Consider the following 17,596-nt stretch of genomic DNA (forward strand, 5'->3'; position numbering starts at 1 on the left):
AGAACGCAGATCTTCAGCCAAGTCTCTTTCCAACGCACATTGTGACAATACTGGACATCCCCAATCTCCGGGTTTACTGAGCTAACTCCAAACCCCCATTGGAGGCACAGTTTGCATCCAAAGCATGAGGCGCATGTATGGGCAAATTGACAAAATGATCTTTTTCAACATAATCCGCTGAGACAATGAAAGTGTTGGGCAAAAGGTCGCTCGCAAATCCATTTTAACTGCATCAGTTTCATAAGAGGAAGTTGGGACAAAGACGAGCAGGTCCCCTACGAGACTCCATCGAGACAACGGCGGTTGAAGCGGAACCAGGCGTAAGCGGGGTTCTGGTGTCCATAATTTTGCGAGAACTCATTTAGGTCACCAAATCCAAGGCAGGCTTTCGTGCCGTCTTAAAAGTACAGAAACGGTACGTTTCATTGTCGAGCGGGGCAAAAGCGCTAACGAAACAGACGACACGAGTACTCACAGGAGTGGCCATTAGCAAACCCCTCCCGCCCACACCCACCACCACCAAACGAGGGCATTGTCCTGTAGTAATTGAAGGAAAAGGGCAGTTGGGATCATTACAAAACGGCGGGGATGATCATTTGGATAGATACAAGATTAGCAATGCTTTGTGATGGCGGAACAAAGGCCACGAAAAAGGTCATTTAATTCCACGTCCTGTCAATGCAAATATGTGCGGGGAACGTTTGATATTGTGCTATTAATTCTAAAATCCATTTGACATGTACTCTCATGAACAGAGTACATGATTAATTTAGGGAGTATGTGACGCGCACGATCCGTGGCATTTGGTACACATGAGCTCTTTTTTGGAGATAAATTTTACTTTTGAATAGGGATGAGCGAGTGCCGATACAAGGTGTAGGATCATGGAAGCAGTCACACAAAAAATGAAATAAAATAAAAATGGCGAGTCCACATCTGCAACGTCTTTGTCCGTAAGTCCGGAATTCATATTTTTTGGGCCATTGTGTAAAATTACATTTTATACATACCTCAAAGGTAGTAGAGGAATCAATACTCTGTAGTACTCATATCCATATGGGCATCAGTCTAAAAAAACGTGGTAAACGTCAAATTTACGACTTTATATCGACATTTGAAGCCTGAAGTCAATTTATTGCTCATCACGTGTTTTGGGCACCTTGTTTTTCCCAATGGGCTCACACACATAGCGGGTTTTGAAGTCGCCCGCCTGCTGCCGACACTTTGTGGAGCACTGAAATGTCTGGCCAACAAGGAGACGCAGTCTTTATAGATCTGCGTGGTTCCCCAAGTACGAAAATAAGTTGGTTGTGGTCGAGAATAGCGGTTAGCCACGCTAGCTTCAGCTATTCCGATCGCCGCGAGTCTTAAAATATTCAGAGTAGCAAGACCACGGGACTGCTGGGGAAGAATGAGGGCAGCAGCGCCAAGTGAAGCTTTATTTTCTTCGTCAAAATGTGATGTCCAATAATCCGCTAACGATTACCGGGTGCTAACGAAAACTGTATTCAAATCACAACAAGCATCAACACCGCTACACTTGTCATCACACCGTCGAACTGTCGTACTACAAAGTACTATGCTACGAGTATTGTACATTTACCATTTGGGGACGGTGTGGGAGACCAAAAAAAAAAAAACTAAATTATATCCCTAAATGCGATAAACATAGAAATGCTCAATTCTTTAGGAGCCTACACGGTGAAAATTGAACGTTAAGTTCTTTCTTGAGGACAGAAATCATATTTCAGTGGCACACCGACGGGTTACCGGCCGCTTTACCTTTCACGGATGAAACCGTGTGCCAAGTTGACGGGCCCTTCGCTCTTAGGTGAGAATCGGAGCTATTGCCTGGCTTTGCCCGTTTGTGTGCGTGTGTGTACCGAAAAAGAAACGGGGTCACCCCCCCGGCCCCCTCCAACAAGTGCCGCTGCGGCAGACTGCGCCTCTCACCCTGGGATGCCTGCCCATTCGTTTAAGATGTGGTTTGGAGCCTCTCGCAGGAACACAGCGAGGAGAGGCTGGATGAGAGGGATTGGGTTTACAGCCTAAACCACAGAGCCACAGTCTGCCTCCTGCCCTGCCTTTCCTGCGGGCCCTCTTACTACACACACAGCTGCCGGTGGTCACAAGATCACAGCAAAGGAAGTGCGGGGGGGGGGGGGGGTGTCTCGAAGGCTGATAAGGACATGATGCTGCGTCAAATCTATTCACTTAAAAAAAAAAAGTATGTTTTGTTTTCCCACCTGTGGAAGAATTGCGAGTAAATTTACATTTGCATGTCTAATCTGTTTCCGTAGCGCGGGCCATGAATGTCAAAACAGCGTGGGGGCGGAAGGGTGTGGGGGGTTGGGGGCGGCGTGGCTGAGGCATGGAGATGAGGGTTAGGCAAATGAGCGAGTCCTTAATTGATACTTCACGCAGTTAGAGGACCAGTGTTTATGTATTTCAGTCAGCTCAAAAGCCCTCCACCTAACTTGATTGACGCAAATTAAAACCTGGGTGCATCTCTCACGGGAGGAAAAAAAAAAAAAAACATTGTCATGAGATGGTGGTACCAACATGACACGCGATTTATGGATTGGCAATGGATGGAAAAGTGGTACTTATGGGGTACAATATTGTCGATGAGGGCTTCTCAAACCCCTTACGAGTAAGATTATTTTATATGAAGTTATTTTTTTAAACATTTGAACCTATACATTAAAATTGCTTGCATAACAATCATTACCTGAGTTTTGAACTGACCCAACGTCAAATTAGGAATAAAGAGGAAGAAATTGGTTTACAGTGTTTGTTTTAGCCTCCACGTGTCGGTATGCATTTTTTTTTATGACAAAACGTGACTTCTTGTAAATTATTTTGCGAGTTATAGTGGACTTCAACTCTTTATCTTCTAAACAAACATACAGAATGCTTTCGCATCGCGACTTTGCTTACTCTCCAGATCAGATGACGATTGATTGATTTTATCATGGTCAAAAAAAAAAAAGAAAGAAATCCAAACACAACCAAAATGCTTGTCCTCGGTAAGTGGTCACATGTGAGCTGGAGTCTACTCAAGATGACTTTGGGTGAGGGGGCAGGGCAAAAACTGGAATGGTCACCAGCGAATTGCAGGGCATACTGTATATACAAAGAAACAACCATTCTATAAAGAATGAAATATCTTCAATGAAACTTTAGTGCATGTCGTGGGAATGCGACAGCAAGGACAAAGCCCACACCAACGAGCAAACCCGGAACGTCAGAGCCTTGTAGCTGACGTGCTAACCACCAACACATCCAAACAATACCGGGAACATACTGACACACCGGTTCATGTGGTTGACGACAATTACTGTGGTCACACCTGAGCGAGAAAACCTAAAAAAGGCTACATGACGGGGCAACTTTGTTGACAACTTGACTTTTGTAGGCCAAAGACTAAGGGAAGTATAACCGTCCAGTATAAACGCTGATCTTCAAAAACATGTTTGGCGTTACTACTGTGACCGCATCGAATAGACAAAAGCGGCTTAAACGGCCACCGTTTGGATTTTAATCCCTGATCATCTTGCCTGTTGTTGCTAGGCAGTTACAATCAACCCTACGCCCAAGATAAAATACAGTACTACGTTCAACAGTTGAGTCCCAGTAAGCGCTATAGGTACTTACACACAGCAGGAGGGTGACAATAAGATGGCAAGAGCTAAATATGACTCAGTCACTCAGTCGAGTGATGGTAAAAATAGCATACCGCAATCCTTTTGAACATCTTGTAAAAAGGTTGCATCAATAGTTTTCTGGGGCAGTGTTGATGTGTTTTTAACATGGTGGTGTCTTACAGTTAGAAAAACAAAAAGATACATATTCATTTAGCGAGCGCATTATGTGAATGAAACTCCCAGGGAGAGACAATGATCGACAAATAAGCAACAACATTATTTTCCATCTATTTAAAGGCTTTATACATTATACAAACACAAAATATGCATCTGAGGTTCACTTTTTTTTTTGTCCATTTGGAGTCACTATCGATACATTCTACAATGTACACAGGGAGAGTCTGTGACTTGCTTTAAAGGAAGTTGAAAGACAAGGGAGTAAGTGAACGGGGATGTTGTTAGCTTAGGTTAGCCAGTCTGAAGGGTTGAGGCCAAAGTGTATGAATGTTTATTTTGTTAGCGTTTGTTCAATAAAGTAATTGAAAGTCGCTGTATGATTTTGTGACTAGTTATGATATAACTAGTGAGGATAAATTATATTGAATTGCCTTTTTTTGTAATTGTGTCAGCTTGTCGACGTGTTCTTCTGCAAGCTAGCTCTGATTCACAGGAGACACAGTGACATTAAGATTCTTTTTTTAAGGGAGAAATAATCCCTAACTTTGGACATTCTCCGTCTCTTTGCTTCTGGCTTGTGCTTATTACTACGCAAGTCTGCAATAAAACGAGTTCATGCCGTAAAACCATCGCCGCAAAATGCTGGTATGTCCAATTTACAAATTCACATTACAGGCGGACTGCAAAAAAACGAAGCGCGAATTGTAGAGGGATGACTTTACTATGCTTTTTGACAGCTTGTAAAGCAATTGTTTTCATATTTTGGGTTTCCGGCCAGGGCCAACAGACCGAATATACGGTGATGTAATTTAAAGTGGGGAACACAGAAGAATGGCACTTGCAAATGTGTCAATAAGCAAAGTTGAGTCACTTCCCTTGCTCTCAGCTATCAGAGCAAAAGGACAACCGCATGCTCTCTTCATCCCCATCATCCATCCCTCCACTGCACTTCACTTCACACACCATGAGCGTGGAATCCGAATTACGGTTCATGTTTGTGGTGGAGAAGGCACCCAAGTCTGGAAAGTTCGACCCACTCATCCACCGGTCGATGGATAACAATCGAGCCCGACCATTATCGGGCACCTCAACAAAAAACGAGTACCCGGAAATGGTACGATAAGCGTTTCATGGACACTTCCTACTCACCGGTGCTCGGTTTTGAGGGAACATTCTGGCCGTCAAACGTGCGTCTTCTTGCGATTATTGTCCTTCTTGTCCCGCGGCGAGTCGAAAAAGCTGCGTCGAGGAATACGAGGAGGGTATTTGTTATTATGATATATTTTCTCAGTGGGACATTTGGCTCGGAAGCTGTTCTCAAGGCTCTCTCATTCCTCGCTTTTCCTTTGTTCTGCCTACCGCGGCTCTCCCGAAACACCGCCGCCCCGCTCTCGACGCGTGAGGGCCGGGGCAGGAAGAGCAAGGAACCGGTCCCGCTTGGAAGCCTTCCACCTTGTCACCCCTCCACTAAAGTCTCCCAAACTTGAGGATAGGTCCGGCAGCTAGTGCGATATCAGGTGGCGCCTCTCTCTCTCCCTCTCGCTCTCTCTTCCTCGCCTTTTCTTTCTTTCTTGGCGAAGAGGAGGAGGAGCGGCTCGCAGACGGACACACAACACAACAGCAGCACATTGAATGCAGCCGCAGCCTCTTTTGTCTCCTTCGTTGGCCTGCACTCCTTTCACACAACACTCCCTCACCCTCTCTGTCCCCCCTCGCTCATCCTCAATGGGACACAACATACGAGTTCTTCAAGGAAGGAGAGAGAGAGAGAGAGAGATGTGTGTGTGTGTGGGGGGGGGGCATCGAGTTTGTTTTAAATAAAGCTACACGTGCTGTTCAATGCCACCATTTCAACCCTAAAAAATGGTAGAGCTTTTTATTTAATTGGGTTTACATAAACGCGATTTAGATTAGTCCGTGTAATTAAAAAACACGTTTATTTAAAAAGAGGAGGGGGCGAGGCTCCGTGCAATCGTTCTCAGTAGTGATTGAATGAAAATCTCCACGTGGGGCTCGTCCTCGGGAGCTGGTGGAACAAGCCAATCGGGGTCGGGCGTGCCCACGTGGGCAACAGACTGCTGCTTCGCTGATTGGACCGCAGAGCTCCCGCACGTCAATCAAAGAGGACAAGGAGCTGTGGGGGAGCGCTTGAGTTAACCCCCTGTTGGCGGCGAGGGGCGGTGCTTGGTGGTGTGGCTGCTTGTCGATTGAGTTTCGGCGGTTTTCCGCTTTTCTCGCCACAAGCTCCACAGTGCTTTGTTGAACATCTTGCATTTTGTCCTTGTTGGCGTGGCGATAAACCTGAAAGATGTGCATCATCATCATCATCAAACATCATCACCGCCCACCCCCCTTTCCTTGTATTTTGCTAATCACCACCTCAGGGGAAGGATTGGAAGGGCCCACTAGTGATAATGTAGCAAACACACACGCGCACACACGCGCGCGCACACACACACACCAGTGATGTCTTCATTGTTGCAGGCTGGAACACGAGAATTATTCCAGCCAAGAAGGAAATAAATTGTAGAAAATTGGTATTCTGGTGGCAAGACCCCTTTAGCGCGGCTCATAATTAGAGAGAGATATTGAAAAAGCAATTTCTGACAGTGGAAATCACAACCTGCCAGAGGTGGAGTTGGAAAATATAGATGTGTGTGCATGTGTTTGTGTGCGGCTACAACTATGTGTGTGAGAAAAAGAGAAAGACGGGGGTGGGGGGGGGGGGGGCGAAGGGGGAGGGAAGAGGGAGAGAATAAAGGATGAAGGACAGCAGGGGGGATGCTGAGAAAGACGAGTCAGTGGGGGGGGGGGTAGTGCATGAGTGATGAAAATATGTGTGTGTGTATTTGGTCAGCGTGTGTGAGGGAATGGAAGAGCAAGAGAGGTGACTGTGGAAGGAAAAGATGGAGAAGAGGACACATTTTATTACCTTTTTTTTACGGCCCTGCTGAATTTGAATGCACGACATCTCCAATTGCGGCATCACATTTATTAGAATACAGTCATAGAGGAGAAATGTGACACATGTGAAGTAGCTTCATGTTGTGTGCAAGCAGCAGGGTGCACAGGAAGGGTCGGAATATGGCAGCAGTGGGGATGGGGGGGTTAAAACAATATAGATAATAGAAAAAGATAAGTGAAGGACACACACTGTATATTGCTATTGGCAGGTCAGGTGAAGGTGTGTGTGCGTGTGCGTGTTGGCCGGGCTTCAGCGGTTAAATAGTTTCTCTCATCCACACAAGGGACGGGACATCAGAGTCAAGCCAACAATGAAAGGAGAGTTTTGGTTTTAGTTGGAAGAGCGTCAAGGCGCGAGGGTCTTTGCGGCGCACGTATGCCGAGTGTGAGTAAACGCATGTTCAGCCGCATGCTGGCCAAAACAATGGAAAGGAGGAGGAGGAGGAAGAGGCGGAGGAGGAGAGGCCTGCATATCTTCATAATCACAACTTGAAGCGTAGGAATGCGGGGAGCACACGGGGAGGCTTTGAACAAGGCCAGTTGGACTCCCACCGACCTCGGCAGATGACTTCATCCAGTGTGATATGAACAATAAACATGAAGGTGTCACGGCGGGATTGACTCGATGACTGGCTTTGTCATTTGAACCCTGAATGCTGCCGTTGCAGACGCGCACATGAGGTGTGACAGGAAAGAAATAGCGCTTCATTGCTCACGTCTCGCTCTGCGTTCCTTTTTTTTTTAAGCTTCTGTGCAGCACACTGCTGGAGGTGGCACAAACATGAAGCAAAAAAAAAAATGGAAACGACCTGTCCATTTTCTATAGCGTTTTCGCCCGACAATAATTTACAAGTCACATCCATAGAACCAGGGCTGGACTGGCCATCGGGTGCACAGGGCAGATGCCCGGTGGGCTGGCGTCTTTTGGGGCAGATGTGGTGCAGTTTAATTCTTATTTTCCCTCCATTTGATCCCAACACTCTCGTCAACAATCCAGAGAGAGCAGCCCATTAAATCCGTTCAGAAAACGGAATCAACATCAGTGGCAGCCAGGAGCAAATACAAATTTTCAGTGTCTTTAAAAAAAAGAACATTGGATTCATTGTCCGGTCCATTATTTTCACACCATAGCAAGCAAACAACATGGCTGAGAACTCATTGTTTATCTCATACCATCTGCAGTTATGACTTCATGGAATAAAGTAAAATCAACTAATTGGTCGGTGAAATCAAAGTTACACTGTATAAAAACGTACGAACAAACACTGAGCAGAAAGGCCGGAGCCCAGATTCAAATCCAGAACCTCAGAACTCATTCATTCATTCATCTTCCGAGCCGCTTGATCCTCACTAGGGTCGCGGGGGTGCTGGAGCCTATCCCTCCTGTCTTCGGGCAGTAGGCGGGGGACACCCTGAATCGGTTGCCAGTCAATCGCAGGGCACACAGAGACGAACATCCATTCGCACTCACACTCACACCTAGGGACAATTTAGAGTGTTCAATCAGCCTGCCAAGCATGTTTTTGGAATGTGGGAGGAAACCGGAGCACCCGGAGAAAACCCACGCAGGCCCGGGGAGAACATGCAAACTCCACACAGGGAGGCCGGAGCTGGAATCGAACCCGGTACCTCTGCACTGTGAAGCCGACGTGCTAACCACTGGACTACCGGGCTGCCCAACCTCAGAACTGTGAAGCCCCCCAAAAAAAATCTATTGGACTTAATTACTGGTTAGGTGGTTCTCGCGGCCACGACATGACATCTTCTCCCAACAGTCTCTTGAATTAGCCGGAGACACTCGGTCGGGATGTTTCCCAATTTAACCAGGAATTTCAAGTTGATTCTTCACTCCAAAATAGATACAAAAGTTTAAAAAAGAAGCACAGAGTGAGAAAAATGACTATTTTAGAATGAAAAAAAAACATGTCGTTCTAGGGCTGAAAAATGAAGTGTTAATGCACATGGATTGTCCAGAAAAGTGAAATATAACCAAACTGTACTTAATCATGAAGTCGGTGCTATTTTTCTTTTCAGATTTTCAGATTTGTTGTTGCAAAACATTCTTGGAAATGCCCAAAATAAACACATATGCTAACATTAGCTTACACTCTAGCTGATCCTTAGCTCTTTTTACTACAGCCCTAGACTCCACAGTCTCAACTTGGCTGCACTGCCCCGTTTTGAATTGCTGTTTCAGCAATGCGCTTTGTAGCGACTCCGGCGCAGCCGCCCCATTTCCCCAGTGCCTTTAAGATAGGGTCAAGAATGGCAGGAAGACAAGGCCACCGCGCTGTTGCGTGGTGCCCCCTCACCATCCTCCCCGCTGCACCCTTCCCTCTGCCCACTCCCCCACACTCATCGAACCCTCCACCTCCCACATTGCCCCTTCCGCGCTGTCCCTCATCAGACAAGCTGGGTGTCAGAGCAGAGACGGCGCAGTGATTTATTGGTCTCAGATCCTCGGGGACACAACCTCAACCCCACCCTTATGCAAGATCGTACACACCCACACACACACATCATGCAGCATCCGCCTCCTCTCCTCTCCCATTGCATGGACCCTTAGGGAAAAGAAGGGGGTAATGACCCACATCAGCAGCAGCTCGTACACATGCACACACACAGACAAACACAAATAAATACCCGCGGTGACACTCTCTGTCTCTCTCGCTCTCTCACACACACACACACACACACACACGCGAGCGAGCGAGCGAAACAGACGCATATACGCCCACGGCCATGTGAATGAGGGTCCTCAGGAATTCCAGCGCGAAGGCCCCCTAACGTTGTTTTCTACGCTCCAGACACTTCATTTCAATGACAACACTTATTCATAGCTTAATTCTCTCTTCTTTTTTTCTTTGCCTTCCCCAGAACGAGACCCAAAAGGGTGAGATGAATTTCTTTCATCAAGCGGAACAATGGAGTGAATGACACGCTGCAGTCTTCCAATGGCAAAGTTGGCCTTGAGCGTCAAAGGTGCATCCTCGCAATAATATAAGCAACCAAGAGGAAAGTTACAACAACATTAATTTATTCCAAGTTTTTCTTTACTTTTTTTGTATGGTTGCCACCAGGTTGTGTCCGCATGCAACGCTAAAATTAGCAATTTAGCATCACCTATGTGTCCAGTATAGAACGCCTGGAAAATGCTAAAATTAACCCAAAATGGCTGCTTCATATCAAAATGGCAGACTTCCGGTATCTGCTGAAAACCTTTTGGGTGTTTCTACCCACGACAGACATCCCGACCAAGTTTCATATTGCTAAGTGAAACTGACTTCGGGTTACATGAAAGCATTGACTTGCTAATGCTTCTCACAGCTCTTGGATGGTGCTGTCACTCATCTCATACGAACAAACGGGGGCTAAGAGATTTCATTGAAAAAGTATGAAATATACAGAGGCCACTAGTTAAGTTCGAAAAGTAGGTCAACACTTTTAAAATGACTTATTAGGAAGGAAGGATGACAAGAAAGTGAGGAAGGAAAGAGGGAAAGGAAGAAAACAGGAAGGTGTGAAAGGAAAAAGGGAAAGAAGGAAGGAGGAACAAAAAATGATACAAAGAAGGAAAGATGGATAGTCTGATAGTATTAACAGAAAGGAAGAAGGAAATAAGAGTTGTGAAAGGAAGGATGAAGGACAGAATGTAAGAAGAGGAAGGAAATAAGTTAGGTTACAAGCAAGAATGTAGACTAGGAAAGATTAAATAACTCCACTGACTTTCAGTAGTCCACACTATGTTTGATGATTTTTGGTTCGTTTACCTGCTGAAGTCAGGGGGTAGGGGAGTTGCTTTTGCTGCTGTGACGTTACACTTAAAGCCAAAACCGCTGTTTTGTTGCTCATGGGCGAATTGTACCATTGCTGGAGTTGTTTTGCGACATTTCACAACACAAGGGATGTTATTTTACGGCATAAACCTGTAATTGCACACGAACGCCACACGACGTCGCCAAAGCACAGTCCAAGAAAGCATAGTTGAATAGTGGCCTGACTTCTTCTCTCATTTAATAATGAGATTATTGATGAACGCGTATATTTGTGAGTTGCTCAGAGGATGTGAGCCGCATGACCCACCCACCCCCTTCCTCCCCCACGCACACATGTGAAACCTCGGGGGGACGCGTTGACGAAAATTGCTCAGCCGTGATGGCCGTAAAAGCAAATTAAAGCTTGACTTGCACCTTCAGTGAATTTTAATGCAGAACAGAATTAATGCAAACACATTTATACATACTTTTTGAACCGGTATGTTTGTGTGTGTGTGTGTGCGTGTGTGTGTGCGCACGCGCGCAAGTGAGAGAGATCTGCTATTAGGCACCACCGTTTTGCTTGCTCAGGTTCTCCATAATTACTATACTGTACGACGTTGTGGTTTTTTTTAAACCAATAGCTGATTTAGATAAATTCTAATGGAATCATGATTTTAGTACATTTTTTTTGTATTTTCTAATATTTACAGAATGTGCAACGTTAATGTTGGAACTGTGAATAACATTGCAGTGGCGAGGACAAGAAGGAAGAATTGTGGGTCAGGATTGTGGCTACGACTTGGAGAGTCAAGTATTTTTTTGAGCGATGAATGATTTGGGAAAAACAACCCTCCCAAAAAGCAAAAAAATCCATTATTTGGAAATGACGGTCAGGAGATACATGGAAATATGATGTACAGTATGTATATTACAATCAGAATAAACTTAAAGCACTGACTTAACACAAAACAATTATTTTATTATGCATTTTAGATAGGATGAAGTCAAAATTTAATGCAGTTACTGCAAAGCACCAATCCAAAAGGAAGGTAGAAAATCCAGTTTCCATTTCAAAGCACCGTTCCTTTATTCTCTTCTTTTACTTTTTTTTTTTGGTGTGGTTTTGTGGTTCCAGGTTGATTGCGTTTCACCTTGAAGACTTGCTAGATGTTTGGGGAGCCACATGAAGTCGAACTCCTTTGCCTCTTTCGCAGACATTTGATCACTGGGTGTGTGTGGGAGACACGTGTTGACAAAGTGTGGGTGAATGTAGTACGCAAGCAGTAGTACACAAGCAGCCCCTCCCTGATCATTAAAATACATCTGACAGTGCAAGAATTTCAAACAGTGCAGTTATTCACATGAATGGTTGTGAGGGCAAAAAGCCCAAAAAGCTGCACAGTGGACACTTTGAAGTGGCCAGAAAGTCCAATCAGTGTCTGAGGAGCGACTACGTATGGAAAAAAAAAAACTTGGATAGAAAAAATACTTGGAACCCCCCCCCCCCTCCCCCAACATCTAAAGGACTAACCCCCCAACATCTAAAGGACTCTTTGGAACACTGAAGTTGGCTGACAAGCATCCGCACCCAGTTGTTTGTTGCTCAGGGCGTAGTAACGCGGTGCTCAACCTGAGTCGTCGTCCTTTTCCGACACGGCTTCAATACTTCTCAGGTCGACTCGGCAGCTCAGAACGCCGCAGCAGAGAATCTTCAAGTGTGCTTCGAGTAGCGATACTACGGTGAATCACATGATCTGAATCACACATTAATTAAGATTTGTTCTGTAATACTTATAAAATGATTCAAAATGGTCTGTCCGCTTCCTTTCGGCGCTTGTCCGATGGTTACACTGCTTCCAGACGTGTTTTCATATTAAAGGATTTCACCAATCACATTTCAGCCATCATTTGTTGCCAGGCAGGGTCAAAGAAAAAAACATCTGCCCGGAGGCCTTCACAGTCTGTTCTATCAGCTCTCAAACACAAAAATAAAGCACACCAGATTTTAATTCGTGATAGGAGCAGCAGAATAAATCCTGGAGTCTACAAAACCATTTTGTGTGGTAATTTTCAGAAAAAAAACACATCCAAACTCACTGGGAGAAGATTGCAACAAGACAAATACCCAAAGCACAGTCCCAACATAACAAAGGACTTTCCCAATAGAGCTTCCATTTCACCTCCTGAAGAGGAGACTGAAGGGAGGAACCTCCAAAAACAAACAGGAACTAAAAGATGCCGCAGTAAAGGCCTGGAAAAGCATTTCAAATGTACAATGCAACAGTCTGATGAAGTGAATGGGTTGCAGGCTTGATGCAGTTATTGCAAGTGAGGGTTATGCCATAAAATATGAAATGTTATTCAGTTTAAGGTAATTTAATAATGTCCTTCCCAATACTTTTGTTCACTTGAAAAGTGGGTGGCTTCAAAGTAAATATGCTCTATTCGGAGTCGTTTAACACGTGAAATTCCGTAAAATAAAAGCGGGAATTCCGATCTATTGTCTCAAATTCATCTCCTGAAACCCAAATGACTTCAGCAGAAAATAAAAACAACGGAACTGACCTTGCCATTCTAATACATTTGGAGGGGGACTGGATGTACGGCCTCACCCCGACCTTGAACCCTGTGAGCGACATATCCCGGTGTCGTTTACCTCACCGCTCCATGAGTGTTTTTCTTCCTCTCCCTCTGCCATCCATAAAGGACTCACAACTGCAAGATGGAAAGATGTGAAGCGAGGGAAATGGCGCGCTAGTGTAAATACATAAATCACACCGCGACACGCAAGGCCAAGGGCAGGGAAACGCTGGACCAAGGCTGCTCCTTTTCACTGTCTTCTTTCTCTGGTGTTATCAAGTGTCGTACTTCAGGAAGGATTTGGAGGGCAGATTCAGAGACGAAGCTTCATTCAACTTTGCTTTTCATCATTTGCAGCCATTTATGAGGAAAGGAAGCAGATTTTGGTCACGTGGAGGGGATGTTTTTTTCCTTCTTTGAAATGTGCCCTCACTGGTGTAAGTGCAGCTTTCTGGTTGAAGGGGAACTGGGCAGCCATTTTAAGACTCTATCGCCCTCTACTGTCGACGAAAAATTGAAGTCAACGTGCCATTGGGCTCGCTGACAGCAGAGGGCGGTAGAAACCTCAAAATGGCTGCCTCTTGAGATTCAATGAAAGCCGGTGGATTCATCTTTTTAATAGTGTGGCAGAAAGAATGATTGGCGGACTTTGTCGCGGATTTCAAAGCACTCCGCGGGAACAACGGTGAGGTACAGAATATTCAATTTCGGTGTAGTTTTCAACCCGGTTGCTAGATATTGCAGTCGTGCAGGCTACGTTGTCACAGCAGCGCGTCATGCCCAAATTCGGATCATTTTTGTTAAGAAATAGAAAAATAACACAAGTGAATGCAGATTACATGTTTATTCCAAAATGTACACACAATCACAACATAGAGCTTCTAATTACATGGTGACACACACACAATAGCACCTATTTGAAGGCACACACGGATAAAACATGCGAGGCTGAGAACATTGGTGAGGAGTCTGGGTCTTGCACGACACTTCATCTAGAGCAGCTCTTTGTGCTTCTTGGTCTATTGACATGATTAGCGGCCACGTTTCAGGTCTTCGTCCGGCCCTTCATCATATGGCGTAACTACCCTTCATTCCTTGGCTTCATAAGAACAGAGCTGTGCATGTGAGTGTTCACTAAGGTGGCCATTTCGTCCCGCAGAGGCATCTGGCTTACATTTGGAAAATGAGATTGCGACAAAATGGGTGGGCAAAATACGGCTTGGGGGCCACATAGGGGTGATCTCTGTCAAGAGTCCTAGGATATTTTGTACATTAATTTAAATCTTTTTCACTAAAATTGGGGTATAAAAATATTTTATTAGATTAAGAAATGGTGAGTTGTTTTATTGTATATAATTTTAAATATTTATAAAATAAAAAACATATTGAACAATTTGTTCATTTTCCGAACCGCTTTATCCTCACTAGGGTCGCGGGGGTGCTGGAGCCTATCCCAGCTGTCTTCGGACAGTAGGAGGGGGACACCCCGAATTGGATGCCAACCAATCGCAGGAACAATTTGTATATGTTGTATTTTTAAAAATGGTTAATTTCTCAATTAGAATTAAATTGCGGATAAAACAAATGAAAATATATCTTTTGTATGTTCAACAAAAATTTAGGGTCTTATACTTTGAAAGAAAAACTTATTTGTTCAATTTTTTACTATTGGCCAGTTAGCTCTTTTAAAATCAGAGGTTATTTTTCTTCACTGATTAGCACATTACAACATAACTAGAGGGAAAAAAATACCGGCCAAATTTTTTGCTGATTTTTATTTCAGGTGTAATATTAAACAAATACAATAGGACAAAGTATTGTAAAACAGTCAAATGTTCTGTCTGTAATTCATATCTTTTACACTTGCTAAGATTAAGACAGGGGTCACCAAACTTTTTGAGAGTGAGAGCTACTTCATGTGTCCTGATTGTGTGAAGGGCTACCAAATTGATACGCGTCTGAAATAACATTTGTACAAATTACATTTAATAATATTAGAACATTAGCTAGCTAGATATATACTGTAGCTAGCTAGTTAGATAGCTAAATAGGTAGCTATAGAATCTATAATACGGCCCATGTTTGCATTTTTAAATCATAATTTCTACGAGCAAATCACAATCCTAGCACTGGCGGGCTACTGGTGTGGTCCTCACGGGCTACCTGGTGCTCGCGGGCACCACGTTGGAGACCCCTGGATTAAGAGATCCACCTAAAAAGTTATTTAATCATAATATAATAACAGTTTTAATTACTCAAACTTTGGAACAGAAAAATGTTTCCAGTGAACCCCAATTTCGGCATTCACAATTTTTCCTTTTTCAGCGATTTTTAGTCAGTTTTTGTGCACAGGCTAAAGCAGGGGTCCCCAAACTTTTTCCTTTGAGGGCCACATAACTTTTCCTTTCTCTGATGGGGGGCCGGTGTCAGTTTGTAACATCAACGATCGTAGGGGAGCTTAAAAAAATTATTAGTTCCCAGAAAGCCACACATAACCAAATAACCCTTTCCAGGTTCTTTACAGAAAATAAATAATAACTAAACAACTCTCTCTCTTTATAGCCCCTTGAAATCCACAAAAAAAAAGTTCTGCCGTCTACGAGAACGCCACCTATCTTGTCTCGTTTATGTCTGCTACCGTCTTGTTCACGTGTTCTACTAATTGATCTGAGATACAACTAAAACACTGAAACATTCTATGGTGTGTAAATACTTGATTTCATCCCTATTTGCGTCATGGGTTATTTTGCCCCGAAGACCACCTTTGTACTTTTTTTGGTACAGCTTCAATGAAAATGTGAATTAAAAACAACATTTCAATTTTTCTGCAGTTGGGGACAATCTAGGAAAAGTCATACAATTTCAAGTTAAAAAATTATCATGTAGGGTTTTTTTGGGGCGTTTTTAACACAGTAACGGGTCATTTTGACCCGAGGACAACAGGAGGGTTAGAGGGCCGGGTCAAATGTGCCCGCTGGACCTAGTTTGGGGACCCCTGTGCTAAAGCCATGCTACATACAAAAGAATAGCTTTGGTGCCATCTGGTGGCACCTTAGTGCCAAGCAACTTTGTTCAACAACAACGAGGGGGAGAAACTTCATGTTGTCATGCCCGGAAGCATGGTTGAACACAAAAAAGTGATTTGCCGCCATCTTGTCGACTACCAAAAATGCCAAATTACTGCATCTTAGTTCTGATGGAATGTGCCCTCCAGTAGGAGCAGCACAATGCCCATTGGATTATCATGATGCACAAATTGCACAAATGCGAACAGATGATTTTTATTATTATTATTTAGAAATGTTAATTTAACTCAAGGCAACACTTATTATACATTAGTGCATTTCTTTCAAAAATAAAGTATATTTCCCAAGTGACCCGAAACATTCTCGAACAGCAGTCAAAATATGGTATGGTACACATGATTTTTTTTTGTAACCACATCTTTACATCGGCCCACCTGTCTGTGTTCCAAATCAAATGTGGCCCCTTGAGCACAAGTTTACCCACCCTTGCTCTACACAAACACAATTACGTGAAAATTACAATTATTTATAGATATATCACTATCTATTTATTCTCTTCCTCTCCGTCTTTCTCGCATTCTTATGATAGAGCGTGTACGGCTCAAAGTGGCAAGCAGGGTGATTGCACAATAAAAATAGAAAGAAGATTTTCAATAAATTAACGCAGTTTTCCTTTAAAAAAAACGTGTCTCATCCTTACATTTGATGATAAAATGATTTTTTTTTCTATTGGGCAACATATGGTAGTGGTATATGCACAGAGCTTTACAAATCTACACTGCAGTCCTTCCTCACTCACGTGACACCCACAAGTCACCGAGTCGAAAAAGATCGTCAACTGCACACACACACACACACACACACGCACACAGTCTACTGATAGAGCCGAATGGACAAGCCTGCCTTTACAACTGTAATAATGCAAAAAAAGGGGATAAATAAGATGAGAGCGCAACACAGATCAATCGAGCATCAGGAATTGTGTGGAATAGATCGATTAGTCCAGTACTTTTAATGCAAGTGACAATTTTTTTTTTACATGCATACTTAGGGAAATTCAGCGTTTTGAAATTAGAATGACATGGTTGCAAAATAGCTACTTTTCCTTGCACTCAAATTTTTCTTGCAAATTTCTGACTTGTATTGAATTCAAGTCATTTTCTTACTTTTGTCTTGTTCTACCGGTATCGTTTCAATGCAAAATTACAAGTGGTCTTTTCTCAAGCAAAATTACATTCATATCAAAATATACAGTATATTTTTTACACCATTGAAGTACAAATGCCTTCTTGTCAGATTTTTTCGTCTTGTATCGCATTACAAGATTTTTTTTTCTCCATCAAATTTAAACGTATTTTAAAAGAATGATTAAAGTAAGATAAAAGAATGTCAGGTGCACATTTGGGGGTGTGCATCTCACCAATAAAAGACGATTTTTAACATA

The 17,596-nt window shown here is 43.6% G+C and overlaps 1 protein-coding gene across 7 annotated transcripts in view; it reads right to left on the reverse strand.

Moving 5' to 3' along the window:
• The window catches only part of tle2a (TLE family member 2, transcriptional corepressor a), a 38,736-nt gene extending 33,163 nt beyond the window's left edge, over positions 1–5,573 (reverse strand). For 4 of the 7 annotated variants that reach the window (XM_052074766.1, XM_052074764.1, XM_052074763.1 and 1 more), the window contains exon 1: positions 4,974–5,573. In XM_052074766.1, the coding sequence (XP_051930726.1) occupies positions 4,974–4,997 (24 nt within the window). In that variant the 5' untranslated portion in view covers positions 4,998–5,573. The remainder of the gene's footprint in view (positions 1–4,973) is intronic. The other 3 variants (XM_052074768.1, XM_052074767.1, XM_052074762.1) reach the window with 2 other exon arrangements.
• Positions 5,574–17,596: the final 12,023 nt, after the last annotated feature.

Source organism: Hippocampus zosterae, chromosome 8 (assembly GCF_025434085.1).
Source record: "Hippocampus zosterae strain Florida chromosome 8, ASM2543408v3, whole genome shotgun sequence".
NCBI lineage: Eukaryota > Metazoa > Chordata > Actinopteri > Syngnathiformes > Syngnathidae > Hippocampus > Hippocampus zosterae.